The 19,990-nt window shown below is 46.8% G+C and overlaps 1 protein-coding gene across 2 annotated transcripts in view; it reads left to right on the top strand.

Moving 5' to 3' along the window:
* LOC109297138 (serum albumin-like) overlaps nt 1-8,491 on the top strand; it is a 37,588-nt gene extending 29,097 nt beyond the window's left edge. The window contains exons 8-13 of one of the 2 annotated variants that reach the window (XM_019516756.1): nt 3,114-3,211; nt 3,566-3,704; nt 4,631-4,854; nt 5,836-5,968; nt 7,285-7,344; nt 8,292-8,491. In XM_019516756.1, coding sequence (XP_019372301.1) covers nt 3,114-3,211; nt 3,566-3,704; nt 4,631-4,854; nt 5,836-5,968; nt 7,285-7,341 — 651 coding nt within the window. In that variant the 3' untranslated portion in view covers nt 7,342-7,344; nt 8,292-8,491. Of the gene's footprint in view, nt 1-3,113; nt 3,212-3,565; nt 3,705-4,630; nt 4,855-5,835; nt 5,969-7,284; nt 8,259-8,291 lie in introns of those variants that run through there. The other variant, XM_019516755.1, reaches the window with a different exon arrangement.
* The last annotated feature ends 11,499 nt before the right edge of the window (nt 8,492-19,990 follow it).

Raw genomic sequence — 19,990 nt, 5'->3', positions numbered from 1 at the left:
AAGGAAAAGAGATTGGTCAAGCAAGACCTACCTGCAACAAACCCATGCTGGCTATCCCTCAGGATGTTGGCGTCAGCCAGTCCATTAAGGATGGCTTCTTTAATAAACTTTTCTAAGATCTTCCCCAGGATTGAAGTCAGGCTGATGGGCCTATAGTTAGCCGGATCCACTTTCCTCCCTTTCTTGAAGACAGGCACCACATTGGCCTTCTTCCAGTCCTCGGGCACTACACCAGAGTGCCAGGAGTTTTCAAAGATCCGTGCCAGGGGCTGGGCTATGATGCTCGCCAGCTCCTTGAGTACCCTGGGGTGTAGATTGTCAGGGACGGCTGACTTGAAGGTATCCAGCTTCTCAAGATGTTCCTTCATGAGGTCAGCGTTTATGGAGGGCAGGGAATCTCCCCCCACCCGGACCTCCCTGTCCCTTAGCGGGCATGGGCGTCCCATGGGACTGATGAAAGACCGATGCAAAGTACCCATTTAATAGGTTGGCTTTTTCCTGGGCGTCAGTTGTCAGTTGCCCCATCTGGTTCAGCAGGGGTCCAATGTTGCCCCTGCTTTTCGGCCGGCTTCCCACATATCTGAAAAAGGACTTTTTATTGTCCTTGATGCTCAAAGCTAGTTGGAGTTCAGTTGCCTTGGCTTTCCTGGTTTGCTCCCTGCAGGACCGGACCAGTGCAGAATAATCTTCCTTGGAGGATCTTGGGGTCTTTTCATTTTTCTATTCAACATGTTATAAAGATCATCTGGACATCTCTTATTTGATCAGTTCCCTGCCAGTGCAGGGGACTTGGGCAGTGGAGACACCTCAGTCAATCATGTTCTCTGTCAAAGGCATGAAGTCATTTCATGCCATAGCCTATTCTACCTATTAGACACATAAGTGGGCCTTAGATACCACAGTGTGATTCCATTCCACCCTTCACAAGTCTCTGAAAGGATGTTAATATAAAAGGTTGGTTGATCCTCCTCACTGCTTTTTTGGACTCAGTCTTAAAGATTCAGATGACTATATATCACAAAAGTAAATTATTAATGGATTTTTGAGAGGTCAACAGGCTGAAATGGGATCATACCAAATAAGTGAAATAGGATCTGAACTTTAAATAAAAGCATTTACTTCTTAAGAAGCTAACAGAAGTCACCGTCAGATTATAGACTCATGGAGATGAAGGGTTGGAAGGGACCTCCAGAGGTCATCTAGTCCAACCTCTGCCTGAGGCAGGATCATCCCTATTTAAACCATCCTATACAAATCCATAGTCTAATCTCTTATCAAAATTACACAGCTGACCTTGATACAATTCAAGACATGAATGGCAGGTGCCTCCAGTGGCTGGGGAGCATGGCTGCACCAGTGGCAGCAGGAGTGCAGCAGTGGGAGCCTGGCAGTGGTGAGGAGGGGAGCTCTTGCAGACACCGCTGGCAATGTTGGAGGTGGGGGTGGCAAGCACCAACCAGGGGTTGGCAATCACCCACAGGCACCATTGGCAGTGTTGGTGGTGGCCAGGGCCAATCATGGACTGCCTGCAGGTGCTGCAGACAGTGTTGGTGGTGCCTTTTTGCAGGGGGTGCACTGCTATGTGCAGGGGATGCACGTGTGCCCGCGTGCACCCCCTAGGCATCACCTCTGATACAAGATACACCTTAATCTGCCATAAGTAAAGCAGAGGAACCACAGTGATTGATGTACTGCTGCTTCAAGGGTTGTTAAAATATACTTGAGACATACCAGGAAGAGGACCTTTGCCCCCAGGTACAGGGGAAGGCAAAACTTCCCACAGACCATACCAAGAACATGTGTGTGATTAGATTATTTTCCAGGCTCTATAAGCTATGAGAATAAATGAGCTAATGGTCCCTTCTGTCCTTTGAAATACTATGAAACCATCATATTTCCCTCGATCCTTGAGATTTATATCTCTCCAGGCACATCTTCATGTTCACATAAGCAGTAAACTAAATTACTGTGCATTAACCAAAAATTACTGTGCAGTATGGGCCCACGTCTACACGTGCATGCCTGTACTATGCAGTAACTATGGTGACTAATGTCAATTCGGGTGTAAATTTGATACTTGCATGATGCAGATATCGAATTTATTACTGATTAGTTACTGCGCAGTAACACATGTGTAGACACCTTACTGCGCAGTAACAATGTGCACGTGGACTGACTTGGGGCTAACTGTGTGTATGGATTGACTTGTGGTCCCAAGTCAGACCACACACAGGATTAAGGCACTTTAATGCCTGCATGTATAGACGCTAGCCTATTTCTGCTTACTGCACTGTAAATTTAATGTGAAGTAAATGATTGTGTGGATATGCCCTCTGAAAGCAAACTCCAAACTGATTTTTTCAAGCCCCAGAAAACCTGAATTTCACTTAATGCTGAAGGAATTCTGGGGGGAAAAAAAGGAATTCAAGAAGATTTGCTGGCGTTAGAAGATTAAACCCATCAACTTGTTTAAGTTCATATATGCAAATCTTATGCTCATTGTTTACAAATATATGTATGAGTGACATTTTCTTCAGGAGAACATTCAGAGAGAAAGAAAACAAGGTCCTGTTTAAGTACAGTGACTATATGGGACACTGTGAAATCTGAGATACTGCCTGCCTGCCTCTCTCCCCACCCACTGCTGCTGCAAGCTGCAGGGAGTCAATGGCCTGTTAGTGACCCAACGTTCTTTACTTCACAGGTATTAATAATCCCCACACCTGGGATGATTGTTTTAATTTTCGTCAGCCAGCCAGGACCAGCATCCAAAATTTGGGACTGTTCCTGCCAATCTGGGACATATGGTCATATTATGTTTAAGTAAATAAGGATACACTCCAGCAGCATTTCTGTAGACACAATGAAGCACTACTGAGTAATGAAGATACACATGCTGAGAGCACTTCCTGAAGTGGTTAGGACTCTTAGGGATGTGCTGAGGACGGATCTATTAATGGAAGGATTCTTAATTAATGTGAAGGCCATAAATATACCTTAGAACTAATAGTAGATAAAAGTGGATACATACTTTTTTTGCTTGGGTTGGAATCTGAGTATACCTTTCTCAGATTACATTATATGCTGTTAACAAGAAATATATTTACTTGCAGGAAGGGAAACTTCAAAGTCACATCCAGGAGACTGAGGCTACTGTAAAGACAAACTGTGACCTTCTTAAAAATGGAGGAGAATTTGAATTCCAAAAAGCGTATGTTGTTCCTGAAAAGCATCCTCACATATAAGTAGTAAATATTTGGGTTTTGGTAAAAGTGAAATTTCCAGGGACAGATGACCAGAACCAAGGCACAAAAAGTGTTCAGCTGGCACTTCAGAAAGTACCAATACTGCACTGTAGGGACAAAACAGCTTCATAAGTGGTTCAGAGAGACAGTCCCTATTAAAAGGTGCAGAGAGACAGCTCCTATTTCTGCTACTCCCCTTGCAGAAGCAGTACAGCTTTAGACAGACTTCTTTACACTTGGAGCAACTATTTTTGCTACATGACTTTGTGCCAAGAGTTTGTTCAACAGTGATCATCCAGCATGGAATCTTGTGATTTCAGGGTTCTTATCCGCTACACCAAGAAAATGCCTCAAGTAGCCACAGAAACATTGCTTGAAATCACAAAGAAGATGGCAGCTGTTGGTGTCAAGTGCTGCCAGAAACCTGAAGATAGTCGCCTACCTTGTGCTGAGAGATATGTGAGTAGATTTCTTCCTTGGTCTTTGTCTTTGTTGAGATGGGTTTTCTTTGTAGAACAAGGAACAGGCATTCCTTCTGTGAATAAATCCCCTTCTGTCTGTGGATTGGGACATTCCATCTACCCCTCTGTTCTTCTCCGGCTGCTTGGTTCAACCTGGTTACCTAGGCAACTGGGCTGTATAAATTCTTGAGGGGAGAGGGGAGCTTGGGCTTCCTCCGGCGGACATTTTGAAAGTAGCATCAAAGTACCTCCAGGGGCTGCCTGGATGTTTTACAGTGAATATGCCTGAAAACTCACTAGTAGGTTAGGGCTAAGTAATTTAGATGCATATTAAAAAGGTCACCGAGACCATGTTTAAAAGACTCAATTTATTAGAACTTGCTCAAGGTGTTTTTCTCTTATATTCCATTGTCCACACCCCACCCCCACACTCTTTCTTCTCCCTGAACAATAAAGGTATTGAGTTACAGCATGACTGGCTGTTTTTTTCAGTGAATGCCTGATGGGAGAGGGGACAGAGCATGTTTTTTCCTCCTAGCAGAGCTTGGCTGTTTATTGACTAACTCGGTCATACCTGAGATTACCCTGGGAGGCTTTGGGCTAAAACAAGCACCTAGAAACCTTACCAGTGGGCAAAGAACCCCTAAGACTTGCAGGGTCTGTGTACCTGGGGCTGCACATAGCCCTAACAGAGACCAGTGCCTTGGTGGTGGCAGCATTACCCCAGGATTGTGGGGGTTCTCCAAGAAGGGGCCTGGCTCGCTGTGGGCTCCCCTGGGGAGACTCAAGAAGTGTGGTTTTGGGCCTGGCACAGTGAAGTGAGTAGCTAGGCATAGCAGTGCCCCCTACTGCCACACCTTGTACTCACATTAAAGAGGAAATGGCTTTGACTCTTACTTTGTTGTTCTTCCTTTCTCTATACAGCTTAGCATTGTGATTCAGGATATGTGCAAGAAACAGGAAGCAACACTGATAAATGACCAAGTTGCGTGCTGCTGTAATGAATCCTATGCTAACAGGAGACCATGCTTCACCAAGCTAGGAGTGGATGAAAACTATGTGCTCCCACCATTCAACCCAGACATGTTCAACTTTGATAAGACATTGTGCACTGCTTCTCCTCAAATATGGCAAGAAAACCATCTTGGGTGAGACCTCTCTAATTCACTATAGATTTTCTAAGAATTAATATCCTGACATGGAAGTTCACCAGCTTGATGGACTGGCTACACTAAGGAATTAATTGCAGGTAGCCTGGGCTTGGGAGCTTCCACAGTTGCAAAGTAGGATGGCATGGTGACTCAGTCCAAGCCAGACCATGGCAGAGGACAACTAGGAAGAAGAGAGTCTTAGTTGGCCAGTTTGCTGCCAGCATCCTGAGAAATGTGGCTTGTGGGATGGATGATCATTAGAGATCAGAGAGGCTGTGGAATCTCCATCCCTGGAGGCTTTTAAGACTCAGCTAGACAAAGCCTTGGCTAGGATGCCATAGTTGGGGCTGGTCCTGCTTTGAGGAGGGGGTTTGACTACATGGATTCTGGAGGTCCCATCCAACTCTAATTTTATATGATTCTATCATTCAAAGGGGGTCTTTTGTACCTAAAGATAAGGTGAGACAAGAATTGAAGACAAATAAGAGAAGTGGACAACCAGTGCCTTGAGTCTGAAGTCGCAGACAGAGGGAAGCAAATGGAGCAGGCAGAGGTTTAGCAGAGCAGCTCCATGCTCAAGGCATCCGTGATGTATGGACAGTGCTGGATGCCCTGGTGCCAATCACAGCAGGGTGATCAGCTGCTGCTGCAGTGGCAGATATTTTTGCATCCTCCCTCTCCTCAGTTATGCTATGGTGGACAAGCATTAGTTTGATACTTTTCTGTATTGTTTTCTCATATTCAGCATTCAGGACCTCAATTCAGGCTTCCCTGTAATCCATGGAAAGAGTCCCATCAGTTGGACCCTAGATCAGATTCATAGTGAGCAAGGGATTACTTTTCAAACCTGACTAACACATGCACTTCTGAGCATTTCTCATAACCCCAGTCAAACCCTGGACTGGCACAAGTCTCCAGCCAATATTATATTAGACTCCAGTAAATTAGCTCAGATCAACTGTTTTGATTTCATTCCAGAATGCTCATCAACCTCATTAAACACAAGCCCAAGATGACAGATGAAGAACTGCAGACAATTGTCACAGGCTTTAGTGGTATGGTGGATAAGTGCTGCAAGGCAGCAGACCATGATACCTGCTTTGGCGAAGAGGTATCCCTTCTTTTTTCATAATACAGGGCCTAGTCTTGATCAATGAAAGCATAAGCAAAACATATCTATAGCTACATTTATTTTGGTTTAGGCACCACAAAATAAATATATTTATATCTATTTATGTCTCTTAACTATAAATTATCTAGAGGAATTTTAAAATAAAAATTCTGAACAAATTAAGTTGAGATAAACATACTCTGTCCCTGGACACCTCACATTAAATGGAACAACAGAAAAACAGTGTGAGACCTGTAGGTGGATTCCCATTTATGTCCAGTACTAATCCATTATGTGAAGGATTTATCTGTTAGTAGTACATTAATGCATGAAATAAATATCCCTCTAGGCATTTATTAACTGAAATACCAATATTACACTATATTTAAGTACATTTTTTTTACTTATCATCCAGATACTACAATGGGGGTCAAATTAAACACACCTAGAAAGGGAACCAACTGACTCTGAACTAATTCCATAGAAACATGATGGTCTAGAGCAGTGGTTTTCAAACTATGTTCTTTGAAATCCTGGGGTTCCATGGTATGTTATCAGTAGGGTGGCAATCATAGAGGATAGTCCGGTTGCCCTCTGTCCACTATTGATACGAAACTGGGTGCCTTTATGTCCTCTATTTTTTTCTCCAAGAGAAAAATAGAGGACATAAATGCTCCTGGTTTTGTATCAGTAGAGGACAGAGGACAGAATAGTAGAAAACTGGAATGTCCTCTATGATGGCCACCCTAGTTATTAGGGGTTCTGTGAAGAGATGAAGGATAATGCCAGGGCATGCTGCAGATGGTGTGCTGCCATTCCCAGGCCAGGGTGCCTGCCTCTGCATCAGCTATTTAGGACAGAAGTAGGGTTTCTGCGGCAGAAGAAGTGATATGAAAGATCTCTGTGACTTTAGGCAGTTTGAAAACCACTGAATCTGGGGGGGCACCAGATTGCCAATGGGGGGGTCCCCCCGTGGCTGATTGCCAACTGGGGGGGAGGCGGCCCCCCAGCTGTTGATCACCAAGCCAGCGGCAAAACTGGAAATGCACTTCTGGTTTCATGGCTGGCGCTTCCAGGGGGTGCATGGCCAATCTCACCCTCATGCACCCCCTATGCATCACCAGTGGCCTACAGTATATTTACTATAGAGGAACACATAGATTTTAAAGGGAGAAGGATAATAGGAACCATCTGTTTTGACTTTTTGTGTCAACAAGAGTCCAACAGTTAGAGAACACAGAATCTTCCTGATTAAACGCTGTGTCACTTGCTCCCATTGATCATCTTGCACAAATATTTGTCCTTTCTTTTCCTAGGGTGCAAACCTCATTATCAAAAGTAGAGCTACATTAAAATCAGAATCTAAAGCATAGCAGGTAGGTGCATTGCTATTTATGGACTGTGCATTTAACTCCTCGGAGGAAATGGTCATGTAGGGCTCCCTTCCTTTCTTCCATCCTTCCCTCCCTCTGTGTTATCTTAGTACCTGTAGTCTTTGTTCATGAGCCAAGATCCCAGGACAATGCTGGGAAGCATACAAGAATAGGACAGAAGAACAGCACCTTCCTTATAAGTGGTATTTTTACCTTTCTGCTGTAACGAAACAAATTACTGCTGTATCAGCAAGAGCCCCAAAACTCTAACTTTGACTTGACATTATTTCCATTCTGCTGAGATGTAAGGGTTGGGTCCAGATTCATCTGTAGAATTCTGACCAAACCTCACTGGGGCACGGGGAGGGTAAATGCAACTTTGGGGAAGTGTTTAGGTTTTGCAAGGAGGCTTTCTTCAGGCTATCCATACAATGTGTAGTCACAGAATGGTTATTTCTAGATCCATCTGCAATGGCCCTAATTGTAATCTTCACCCTGCACCATGGCTGGAGAAAAAGCCTGGGTGAGGTTCACCTGAACTGTAACTAACTGTAATTATAACTGAGTTGGGGATCTCTGGTTTTAAAGTAGAACTAGAGCAATGCCAGAAAAACTATGTGGATATCCCTCCTATAGAGCTGAAATAGGAAGCTTGTGACTTAGCATCCTGAATAATTTTATAGTCTCAATCCTGAAAAAGGTAATCATGCACCCTTTTGGGTAAACAGGTAAGGGGTAAAATGGGGTAAAGTCAAGGTAAGCATAAGCAAAATGTCTTTTCAGACTAACAGCTTATGTGCACAATCCTGAGCTGTGTTCTTAAAATTAGTGAAATTATGTGGAGAGACTTCAAACTCCTACATATGTTCACCACAAATGGCTGACCTGCTACCACTTGGAGCATTTTGATGGACCTTATGACATTAAAAAATAATCCTTTTTTTTTCTAGCATCTAAGCCACTGGTTGGGGAGAACTGAATTCTTTTATTTGACTTCTCTTGCTCTTTGTTTCATTCTTGGTACCAAGAAGAGGTTTTAGCATTCCGTTTAAAAAGATACTCAACATTTTGCAAAAACTATTGGCTTTCCCAGAAGCTATTCATCTGTCATCCTCTGGTAGACTGAATAATAATAAAGCTTTAAAATATTTGTTGTAACAGTCTGATTACTTAATTGTTAAATGTGTCTTTCACAAGAGACACCTAAAGTAGAAATAGCCTTAACATGCAACAAGGGAGACAGAGGCTGGCTATTTATGTGTTTTGACCTAAAAGAAACAGGATTAGGACTGATCTCTTTTTAAGAAACCTTTAGTTTGTTGGCAAATGTATGGCATATTTAACACTCTTTGGTCCTTTAACTAATTTTAGAGCTAAGTGACAGGTGTTGAGTGCATGACCTGAGGTATCAGGGGAGGGGAAAGACTGCTTAAACACTCTGATGCAGAGGTGGGCAAAAAACAGCCCAAGGACCAAACCTAGCCTGCTAAGGGATTTTTTTCCAGCCAGGTGTGAGTCCCATGGTCCCATCCAGCCCAGGCACAGAAGGCAGCCTGGGCGGTAGCATGTGCAGTTGGTCCCCCCATCTCTGGGCACAAAGTGAAGCTGGGACAGCACAGTGGCTGGACTTGCTTCCTGACAGTGCTAGCAGCAGTAGCTCCTTCCAGCTGCCACTGCTGCCAGCCCCAGCTCCACTGCCCAGGCACACTGGCCAGTCTGCCCCACACTGGGAGTGTCACCCACGTGACAGTGTGTGCAGCCAGGTGAATGGGATGGGGCCATTGGTGAGTGAGAGTGGCCTCCAGAAGTGGGACAAATAAGTGGAGCCAGGATTGTGGGGTAGGATCACAGGGGTCTGGGGTAGAGCTGTGATCTTCTTTCTGCACATTCCTGTGATGGGCGCTGGTTCCATGGGTAGAGGTGCGTGGGAAATGGATTGCAGCTCTGCCCCAGCCCCCAGCTCTGTGCTGTTGCCACCCCTAGACCCCAGACCCCACTCTCCTTTCCTGCTCCTGGATGCAGCTCCCTGCTTACTTGTGGCCCCATCCTATTTGCCTGGCCATGCGGGCCTCTGCCAGTCTCCATGGAGACCTTGGGATCATTCAGCAGTGACAGCAAGGGGGCCTAGGCCTGGCAGAGAGCCATAATCTGCTCCCCACACACCCCTGCCTGTAGTACCAGCACCTGTTGCAGGGTCATGCAGGGAGCAGATTGTGGCTCTGCCCCAGGCCTAGGCCCTAGCCCTGAGCTGCCATGGCTCTGTGATCCCAGCTCCAGCCCTGCATGCCCATCCTGCTCCTGGATGCTGCTCCCCACCTGCCTGCACCCCACTTCCAGCCACCTGGCCCAGTGCAGAGCAACTTTTGGTGAGTTTTGGTGAGCTGTTGTGGGGGAAGGGGGTGATGACCCAGCCTGTGACAGCTCACCAAAACTGCCTAAGTGGCCCTCCGGCCCAAATAACTGTCCACCCCTGCTCTGATGTGACCCAAAGTGAGCAGCAGGCTCTTTGTTAAAACCCCTGAAAACTAGGGATGTGAAAGACACGTGAGGGGCAAGAGACATGAAGGAAATACTGCTGTCAAGGCAACCAAGGAGGGGGGAAATGGTGTGGATCACCCATAAAAGCACAGGCAAAGCTGTGGGACCATTCTCACCAGAAAAGAAGACCTGCAGACCCCCAGAAAAAGCTTCTGACTGCCTGACTAGGAGCAGACACTCTGTCCTTGGGACTATGTAAGATTTATGCAAAGTTTGTGTTGTGTCTTGACTTAGACTAAATTGTATGTTGTTGCGTTTTTGTATTTTGTTGGGTCTTAGGTAAACCTTTTCTGTTGTTTCTTTGTCCTGTGCTTGAAATTGCAAATGGCTGTGCTCAATAAATGCTCTCTTCAGAGAATGAGCTTTTGTTTTCCAAGTATTTTAGTGACTCCAGTGCCACCACCTAAATTCTAACACTAAAGTCCAGTAACAAGCTCTGAGGTATTTCTTATGGGCAGCATTATTGGTCTATAAAACCAGCCCTGACTAAAGTTCAGAATTTTTTTCTTTTCACCAGAAATCTGAGGGCCATGTGTAGAAGACAAATAGTAAAATAGTCATAGGTGAAGTTAATTTGATCAAAAATTTTAAAAGTAGATTCATGTATATTTCCATGAGCAAAGCCCTCAAATTTAAATCTCTGTTACTCAAGGCTTGATGCCAATGAAATCTAAAATGTATCATTGGACATAATAAACTCCCAATGTTTTATGTGAATAGGTGGCTAGACCCTGAGAATCTGAGGGTTGTCCATTAAGGTGATTACCTATTGTGGAATTGTAATTTGCAAGCACACAATATGTACCCATATGCATGCTATCTTCAGTTGCTAAGTTGAGAAGAACTGTGGTGATGACACAAAGCAAAGACTTCACATGACCCATCACATCAACCTACCAGAACTTTGAATATGGACTGGCTTGCTACCCTGCGCTGAGGCTCAAGCAGCTGTACTGTCACTGAGCTGAACCCCAAAAATTAAACAACAGGAATAAAGAGGAGCAATTTGAAAATGGACAGTATGGCACAAATTTTTAAAATCAGTTATTAGGGTATGAAATTAGACCTTGGTTGGACAAATGGTTTTACTAAGCTTGGAGAAAAACAAAATCCCAAGAAGCCTTACTAAAAGATGTTGATGTGCCATAGTACACACAGTACTGTTGCTAGCTCCTCAAACATAAGAATGGTTGCTTTTTGCTATTATATTGCATTTGCTTGCTTCCTAGCCCATGATGCCAGCCATTTCATGTTGTAGACCTTTAGATTAATTTTGAATATTTAGTTTGCATTGTAATAGCTTTAGTAGGCCTTGGGTGTGTCTATACATGCATTTGATGTGGGAGCAATTTACTCATAGTTTCATAGTAGCTAAAGGTCAGAAGGGACCTGAATAGATCATCTAGTCTAACCCCCCCCCCCCACTGGTTGGAGCACACGCTGGTATCACATGACCTCAGACAGGTGTTCATCCAACCTCTTTTTGAATTTACCCAGGGTAGGAGCGAGGACCACTTCCCTAGGAAGTTGGTTCCAGATCCTAGCTACCCTAACAGTGAAATAGTGCCTCCTAATCTCTAACCTGAACCTATTCTCCAGCAGCTTCTGGCCATTGTTCCTCGTCATCCCAGGTGCTGCTGGGGGCAATAGGGCCTTTCCTATTTGCTGCTGATCTTTCCTAATGAGTTTGTAGGCAGCCACCAAATCCCCCCTCAGCCTCCGTTTGCTGAGGCTGAACAAGTTCAGGTCCCTCAGCCTCTCCTCATAGGGCCTGCCCTGTTGCCTTCCAACTAAGTGGGTGGCCCTCCTCTGAACCCTCTCAAGGCAGGCCACATCCTTCTTAAAGTGCAGTGCCCAGAACTGGAAGAGTACTCCAATTGAGGCCAGACCAATGTCGCATAGAGGGGTAGTATCACCTCTCTGGACTGGCTTAAGATGCATCTTTGAATGCACAACAAGGTGCGGTTGGCTTTGCTGGCTGCGGTCCGGCATTGGCAGCTCATGTTCATCTTGGAGTTAATAATGACTCAAAGATCCCTTTCTGCGTCTGTGCTCACAAGGGGGGAGCTCCCCAGCTTGTATGTATGCTGTGGATTCCTTCTCCCTAGGTGCAGCACCCTGCATTTATCTACATTGAAGCCCATCCTATTACCATCCGCCCACTTCTGTAGTCTGTCTAAATCTAATTGCAGCCTCTCTCTCCCTTCAAGCATGCCCACCTCTCCCCACATCTTGGTGTCATTGGCAAACTTGGACAATATGTTTTCCACCCCCTCGTCCAAGTCACTGATGAAGATGTTGAACAGTGTAGGCTCCAGGACCGAGCCCTGGGGACCCCCTGCCCACATCCCACCAGGTCGAGTACGACCCATCCACCACCACTCTCTGGGTGCGCCCCGTCAGCCAATTTTTGACCCATCCAACTGTGTAGGCATCAATGCCACAGTTGCTCATTTTATTAATAAGAATGGAGTGAGAGACAGTGCCAAAGGCCTTCTTAAAGTCCAGAAAGACTACGTCCACAGCAACACCATCATCCAGGGATTTAGTTACCTGGTCATAAAAGGCCATCAGGTTGGTCTGGCGGGACCTGCCTTTGATGAACCCATGTTGATTTCCCGCGGGCATGATCTCCCCTGCTGGCCCCTCACAGATGTGATTCTTGATAATTTTTTCAAGGATTTTCCCCAAGACCGATGTGAGGCTTTATGGGCCTATAGTTTCCTGGGTCCTCCTTTCTCCCTTTCTTATAGATGGGGACCACATTAGCTAGTTTCCATTCTCTGGGCACCTGGCCCATGGACCATGATGGCTTGTACAGCCGGGCCGAGGGCACAGCAATGACCCCCACCAGCGCCCTCAACACCCGTGGGTGGAGGGCATCTGGGCCTGCAGATTTAAAAACATCCAGCCCTTCCAGGAGATCCCTAACTACTTCTGCGCAGACCCGAGGCCTGGCAGCGCTATCCTCAAGATTGCCCCTACCTGTGGTGGGAGAGCTGTCTTGGTTCCTGTCCAAGAAAACAGAGGCAAAGAACTTGTTAAAAATTTTGGCTTTCTCATCTGGTGTAGCCACCAGTAAACTACTCGCGAGTTAAAGCTCCTGGGCAGGCTTCTCCATATGCAGGCTTTTACTTCTACTAATAGCAGCAAACTGTTCCCGCTTCCCGGGGCCCTGGAGGTTCCAGCCACAGCTGCATGTGGCTGGAGACCTGGGTCCTACTCCTGCAGAACTGACATCTGCAAGGCTGCAGCCGTGGGCAGCGCCAACCCTGAGGCTGCATCCCAGCTGCCAACTGTGACCTCTCCTCTGAGTGCAGCTGCAGGGCCTGCAGAGCCATGAGAAAGATGTTTGTGAAAGTTTGCAGCATTTCTGAAATGAGATGCTCTGTACCAGGGGCCTGTGCACTGACCAACCTCAGATCTGGGATTGTGGTTGCACAGGTGCCTAGGGCCACAGTAAGTCAGCCAGGCAGGCCTGGGCTCAGGTGGCCACCAGCCAAGCCCTGGTCCCTGCTTGATCCCCAGGGACCAGCAGGTTGTTGGGTGCTAGCTGCAGGCAGCCTGCCTCCCCTGCCTCCTTCCTAGGCCAGGTCAGGTCAGGCTTCTGGAGGCAGCTGCTCCTGCAGCTCCAAACACCACTCCCTGCCCCTTCTTCTCCTGCAAACCAGCCTGTTCCCTGTGCTGCCACCAAGCCCATAGTGCCTGGGCTTGGGAGGCATGGGGCTCCTAGATGACTGGGATGTGGAGCTGCCTGCACCCCACTCCCCACAGAAGGCCTCTCCAGGGAGTTGCCCTGGGGCCAGCACCCACCCCCTGCAGCCACTTTGTGCCCCAAGTGTACCCCTGCTGTGCATGTCCTGGGTGCAGGGTGAGGAGCTGTTTCCAGATGGAAGAGTGCCTGAGCCATTATGCCCTGCTGCTGCTGATGGCCATGGTGCCCTGGGTGCATCTGCACACCTGGCAAGGGACCCTGAGCTTTGCCAGCATGGTTGGCAAGCCCACACTGCCCTCCAACCTCAACCACTACCTGGAGAGCTACCTGTGGCTGTGCTACATGTCCCTGTCCCCCACAGCTGAGGAGGACATCACTGCCAGCATTGATGAATTCCTTAGCATGTGAGAGGCCCATACCCCTCTAGCTGCAGGGGCACAGGCTGTACAATAAAGTTTCCCACTGTCTCTTGTCTCCCTGTGTGCTGTGGGGTGGGAACCAGGGGCCAGGCAGGGGAGCATGGCCTGGCTGGGCAGAGAGTCAGGGATGGGGGCTGGTGGCAGGGGCCAGGGCAGGGAGGTCCCTCCTCCCAGTGCAGGGCTTACCATGTGGGGCTGATGTGCCTGGTGGCTTTGGTCAGTCCCAGCTGGTGGCAATGGTGTGTGGCTCCTGGGAGACTCATCAGTTGGAGGGGGACAGTGTGTAGGTCCCTGGTCAAGGGCCTCCCCCCAGGGAGGACCTGGTGCTGCTGGTGGCTGGTGGTGACATGGCTGGCTGCGCTTCATGGCTGGGGTGATTTCTGTGAGCTGTCAGGGCAGGCTTTGGCCTGGGCTCCCCGAGCTACTGGTTTAGGTTGGGGGCAGGGAACTTGGTGGGACAAGCTGCTGGAGGCCCGAGGGGCTGTCCCCCAGTGACACATCACTGTGAGTGGCAGGCCAGAGTAGGGGCCTGGGCAGGCCACCTGTGTTGCAGTATACAGCACGGCTGTGGCCTGGGTCCTGGGGTGTGAGGATGCCAGTCAGCTGCCACATAATGAGCACAGACTTGTGGGCACTCCCCAACTGATGGTTGTAGTAGGTGATGGTCACCCACTGTGCCCACAAGGCCTTGTTCTTTATGCAGCTCTGCCATGCTGACTGGTCATGCCTGTGCTCTTGCATCCAACCTTACAGTCCCTTATAGACCTGGCTGTTGGAGCACTCAGCCCACATGAACTGCTGCTGCACCTGTGCCTCAGCCCATGGCACCATGAGGTTGCCAGTCTCTTCCATCAACAAGTTGGGGTCCTGGGACATGGTGTGTGGTGTCAGCTATTGGGACTCATTTGGCTCTCTGGGCCTTTGCATGGAGGTCCCTGTTAGGCCTGTGTGAAATGGCTAGTATTTGCTTCGGATTCAGATTCAGATTTGGCTGATTTAGGGGACAGTGATTCGATTTGGTGATTCGAATCACTGTCCCAAATTGATTGAGTCTAATCTGATTCAGAGATTCAGCTGCTGCCCAATCAGCTGAATCTCCAAATCAAACAGGCCCCATCCCCTGCCTGCTCTCCCAGTCTTATCAACGGCTGCTCTGCCTGGCCTCAGCATCCTGGCCCTTTAAAAAAAAAAAAAGCCCTGCACTCACCAGCTCCTGCCAGGTGTGTGTGGGGGGGCAATCCCTGCTTCCCCCCATTGCCCCATGCTGCATGGGGAGCTCTGCCATTAGCCCCCACCCGGTGTCCCGGCCCCAGCATCTGTGCTCTTTAAAAAAAAAAAAAGCCTTGCACTCACTGGTTCCTGCTGGGAGGAGGGCAATCCCCACTGCTCCTCACTGCCCCACACTGCATGGGGGGCCCTGCCACAAGCGCCCATCTTCTGCCTGCTCTCCCAGCCCCACCCCATGGCTGCTCCACCCAGCCCCAGTGTCCCAGCTCTTAAAAAAACAACAACCAGCAAATATAACTTCACTGGAATGAGTTAAAATCAATTTTCAGTGCTGTTATATAGGAGGTTTAGGAGCAGCTAACAGATAGCAGAATTGCAGAACAAAGGATAGTTTGATTGGTGGAATATCAAGACCATTAAAAAGCGACATTCCCCAATGAACATTCTTCCTGGTTCTCTAGATATTCCTGATTCTCACTCTTTGGTAAGCAGCTTTCCTAGTGCATTGTACTCTCAAAATTCCCATCTTTTGAGAGATTGGTGTTGAGGCAAAATTCTCCCATTCTAGTCTTCCCTTGGATAGTGGTTAATAATCTAATCTGCCTGACCTTGTGCTTGGCCCAGAAGCCAAGAGATTTTTTAACTATGTACATGGCCCTGGCACAGGTGGAGTGACAGGGCAGAGAGATACCAGTCAGACCTCTAATTGCAACATATTTACTTTCCTGTTCCAAAGCCTGGCTTTATTTCCTTCACATTTTCACAGTGGCCATATTTCATCACCTCTTTCTACCTTTCCTGATCCCTTTCAGTTTTAGGAACATCACCCACCCTTTTGATTGCAATGGGATATGAACAGGAAACCAATGAGGGAGCTGAGCACAGGTGTTGCCAGTACAGTGTGGCTCACCTTCCTCAGATGGCAGTAGCTGCACTTAGCACTAGCTACAATTTTTCACTTGACCTCCAAGTTAGCTCTAAGAACAGTGGGCCAGATCCTCTACTGGCATAAACCAGGGCAACTCTTTTAACTTCCACAACTAAAAGCAATGAGCTTCTATCAGTCAAAGTTCTGAAACAACTCCCAACCCCTTTAACACACGTTTAATTGTGTTTGAAGAAAGTTCATTCAGTACATCTGATGCCCACAGCAGTCAGAATTCTGGACAAGCCCCCACTCCAGAATGGTTACCATCTTTTTTTATCACATACACGACATGCTGAGTGGTGAAACAAGAGGACTCCATGCTTCTCCAAACATGCCAAGACCTCTGTTCAGAGAACATTTTGCAGAGGAGCTGCAATTGACAGCAAGGATGCCAGCCATGTGCTTGTATGGTGCTTCTTCCCCTGCCCTCTTTTCTCCAATCTCCATGCAGGTCACTATATTTGTCTTTTTAATAATTTATTTATAATTACAATATCTCCTATGCCAATATCTGCTGACTTATTGGGTCCAGAGATTAATATTACACAACCTTTCCCTAGGTAAATGGCCTTTAGTGCTGGTGTGATAACAGGTTCAAAAGCTGTATCTATAATATGCAGACAAATGCACCTCTCTTCTTGGCGGCTCAGTAGGAGCCTCCACTTAGCCTTTGTTTGTGCCTAAGAGGAAACTTCTCTATGGGTGCCTATACATGAGCCGGGAGGCTTCTCTGATGCGCTGTAATTACAGCATGTAAGAGCAGACTCAACTAATTGAGCAGACTCAACTAATCAAGTAATAACCACGCTCTGGCCAGCCTCTGCATATTGCGTATCAGCATCCCCACAGTTCAAAATGGCAGCAAAGGCACTTTATCTAAAGCCATTTTGAAGCATGGGGACACTGATACAGGGAATGCTCTCAGAGTCACTCTACTTAAAGTGCCCCCCACTCCTGGAGTATATGAAAAAACATTCTATATTTCCTATTACTGTCTTGATTCTCTACACTCCCATTGTCTTTGTTAAGTCCAATTTATAATGCCTGTAAGGGGAGCAAATGCAGATAGAAAAGGAGCAATGAACTTTCAAGAAATACAGAATCCTCTCCCAAGGTATCAAGTTTTCCAATAGTTGTTCAGTAAAGGTTTATGTGGCCTGCCAAGATCTTTATGGGTAAGATTTACAGCACCTACCATTTTGCTGACAACTGTAATATGCTGTCCCAAGGACAGCTGCTCTATATTAGTGCAGGAATCAAATTTAAAACATTACTTAGTTTTGGAAAAGATTATATTCCACATCATTGGAAACATTAGAAATATATATCTTGTTTGCATCAATCTGACTATTACATATTTAGGCAGGGAATGGAAAATACAGAAATATGAATAAATAATTATAAAAAATCTAATTATGTAAATTTATCAAGCATTTTTTTTTTTTACTCATTGTCCTACTCTCCCACAGCTCAGGACTTCTTTTCTCCATGAGACCCCAGTGGCACTTCCCCAACACACTCTCTTTCCTGACTCCTTGTAGCCCTGGGGCTTTTTTTGCCACCTATTTCAAGTTGAAGAGAAATGACATGACAGCAGGGATGCTTTGCTCCTAGGTCTGGAGTAGAACTCCTGCCCAGAACTGCGCCCACCTGCCTAGCATTGCAAAGAGCAATGTCTTGTACCATCTCCTGCACAGAAACTCCTCCTACAGGTGCTGAATCCCATGATTTCTCAGGTAACTCTTGTGAGTCATCACCATTGCCTCTCCTAGTTGCTGTGAGGTGGAAGCCCCTTCCCTTTTACTGCCATAAGTAAGGAGCTGTTAACTGCTTCCCTGCAACCACTACCCCATCACAATCCTTTGTACCTGCTCCCCTCTTCCTATCCTCAGTCTATATCCTCTTGCCTCCCCCAATTTTCGTCCTGCTTCCAATGTCCCACTTTCCCACTATTTGCAGGGTTTCCATAGTTCCTTCCAATCCTTGCTCTAACGGTTCACTGCCTCTTCCCAACAGTGCAATGTCTACCCTCCTGTACCAGAGAGTGGTGGACATTTTTTTCTTTAGGGATGACTTCAATATAACTGTAAACAGAGGCAGCGGCTACCTGTACTAATGGCATCATTAATAATTTGGCCATCACTATGAATCACTGACTCTGTTGATACTCTTTCATACAGTCTGGTCAGAGCCCATCAGAAGGCAACCAGTGCCTGAAGTGGTAAAGCTTAAGTCTCTTCAGTTTCATTTTTTCCTGCATCCTGTCAAACATTCTCCTCCTACCACCTATGTAGGTGCTGCAACTTGACTTGGCTTCTGGGGTCCAGCCCTAGTCTTGCCCTTTCAGGCCCTGGTTTTGCCATTTTGGGCTTCAGGCCCCTGGCCCATGGTCTCACTTCTGTTGGGCTCTGGGCTTAGCACTCCTGGCTTAGGCCTTCCCTTGCTCACCCTCTTGGGATGTGCACCCTTGGCCCCGCCTCTGCCCTGTCAGGCCACTGGGCTCCTTGATCTTGTTTCTGCCATGCTAGGGCACTACTGGGATCTCCTCCCTCCCAATAGTTCCAACCCAAACTGCCCGTGAATCAAGCAAAAACATAAATACTCTGGCTAAAACTAAAAAACTCTTAGCTCACTGGCTGCATACCAAAACCCGTATCCATCCTCAGTCCTAGTCCCCTGTCAGCCCTCAGCTCCTTACTTGCTGCTTCTAGATGTAGCAGGATCAAAGCCAGTCACCTTTTGCTGCAGAGATCTTGCTACAGCTGTCTTGCTGTAGAGATCTTTCCTCTGGAAGTGGGAGAATCACTTCCTGGGTCTTGCTTGAGATGCATCCATAAATGCAAGCCAGAGTTTGCTTTGCTGGCTGCGGCATTGCATTGGTGCTCATGTTCATCTTGTGGTCAATCATGACCCCCAAGTCTCTTTCAGCTGTGGTGCTACTGAGTGTGGCACTGCTGAACCTATAAGTATGATGTGGGTTTTTTCTCCCGAGGTGGAGCACCTTGCATTTCTCCATGTTGAATGCCATCAGGTTTTGATCCACGCATCTTGCGAGCCTGTCCAGGTCGACCTAAATGGCCAGCCTATCCTCTAGCATGACCCACTCACTCTGACCCATCCCTTTCCTGCCTTCCCTCCTGCAGCTAACCCCATTCAGCTGCCTGAGGCTTTTTCTGCTTTAGTTTCTCCTCTTAAAGTAACAGGAGCCTCTGGGACCTATTACAGTCCCTAACCCCATATCTGAGTGAAGTGGTTGAGTGCAAGCTACAGAGCTGCTAATTATATAATGGGGACCCTGTCCCCTAATTGGAAGAGAATTTGAGAAGGAAAAGAAACTCAGGAAAAAAATCATTAAGGTTCACATTTGTGGGAGCCCAGCAGGGGAAATAATGCTGAAAGGAAATCAGCACAGATTCATTGCAGGTAGATCGTGCCTGACTAACCTTGTTTCTTTTTATAACCAGGTCACAGAATGCTTAGACACAGGAGTAGAGGTAGATGTCATGGAGTCCCACAAGGCTCAGGCTTAGCCATCTACTTTACTTCTGTTTTTGTAGTAGTGCAAGGGAACCGGAGTGTCCCAATGACTCTTGCTTCTCATCTTCCATAAATTAAATTTAATTGACTCTATTAGATACCTCCATTCAGGAGTGAATTTCTGAAAAGAAGCATTTTAGCTGGGCAGACCACTACCTCATAACATCAGTCTAGATCATTTTTAAGCGAACATTAGTGAAAAAAATAAGTGTTTGAGGTGTTTCTGTATCTTAGGCTAAATGACATATTAATGCAATCCCTCAAATCACTTGTTTTAACTGGACA

The sequence above is a fragment of the Gavialis gangeticus genome, unplaced genomic scaffold (genome assembly GCF_001723915.1).
Source record: "Gavialis gangeticus isolate Ggan-Ray unplaced genomic scaffold, GavGan_comp1, whole genome shotgun sequence".
Taxonomy (NCBI): Eukaryota; Metazoa; Chordata; order Crocodylia; family Gavialidae; genus Gavialis; species Gavialis gangeticus.
The sequence above is the reverse complement of the archived record's forward strand: the minus strand, read 5'-3'. Positions and strand labels throughout refer to the sequence as shown.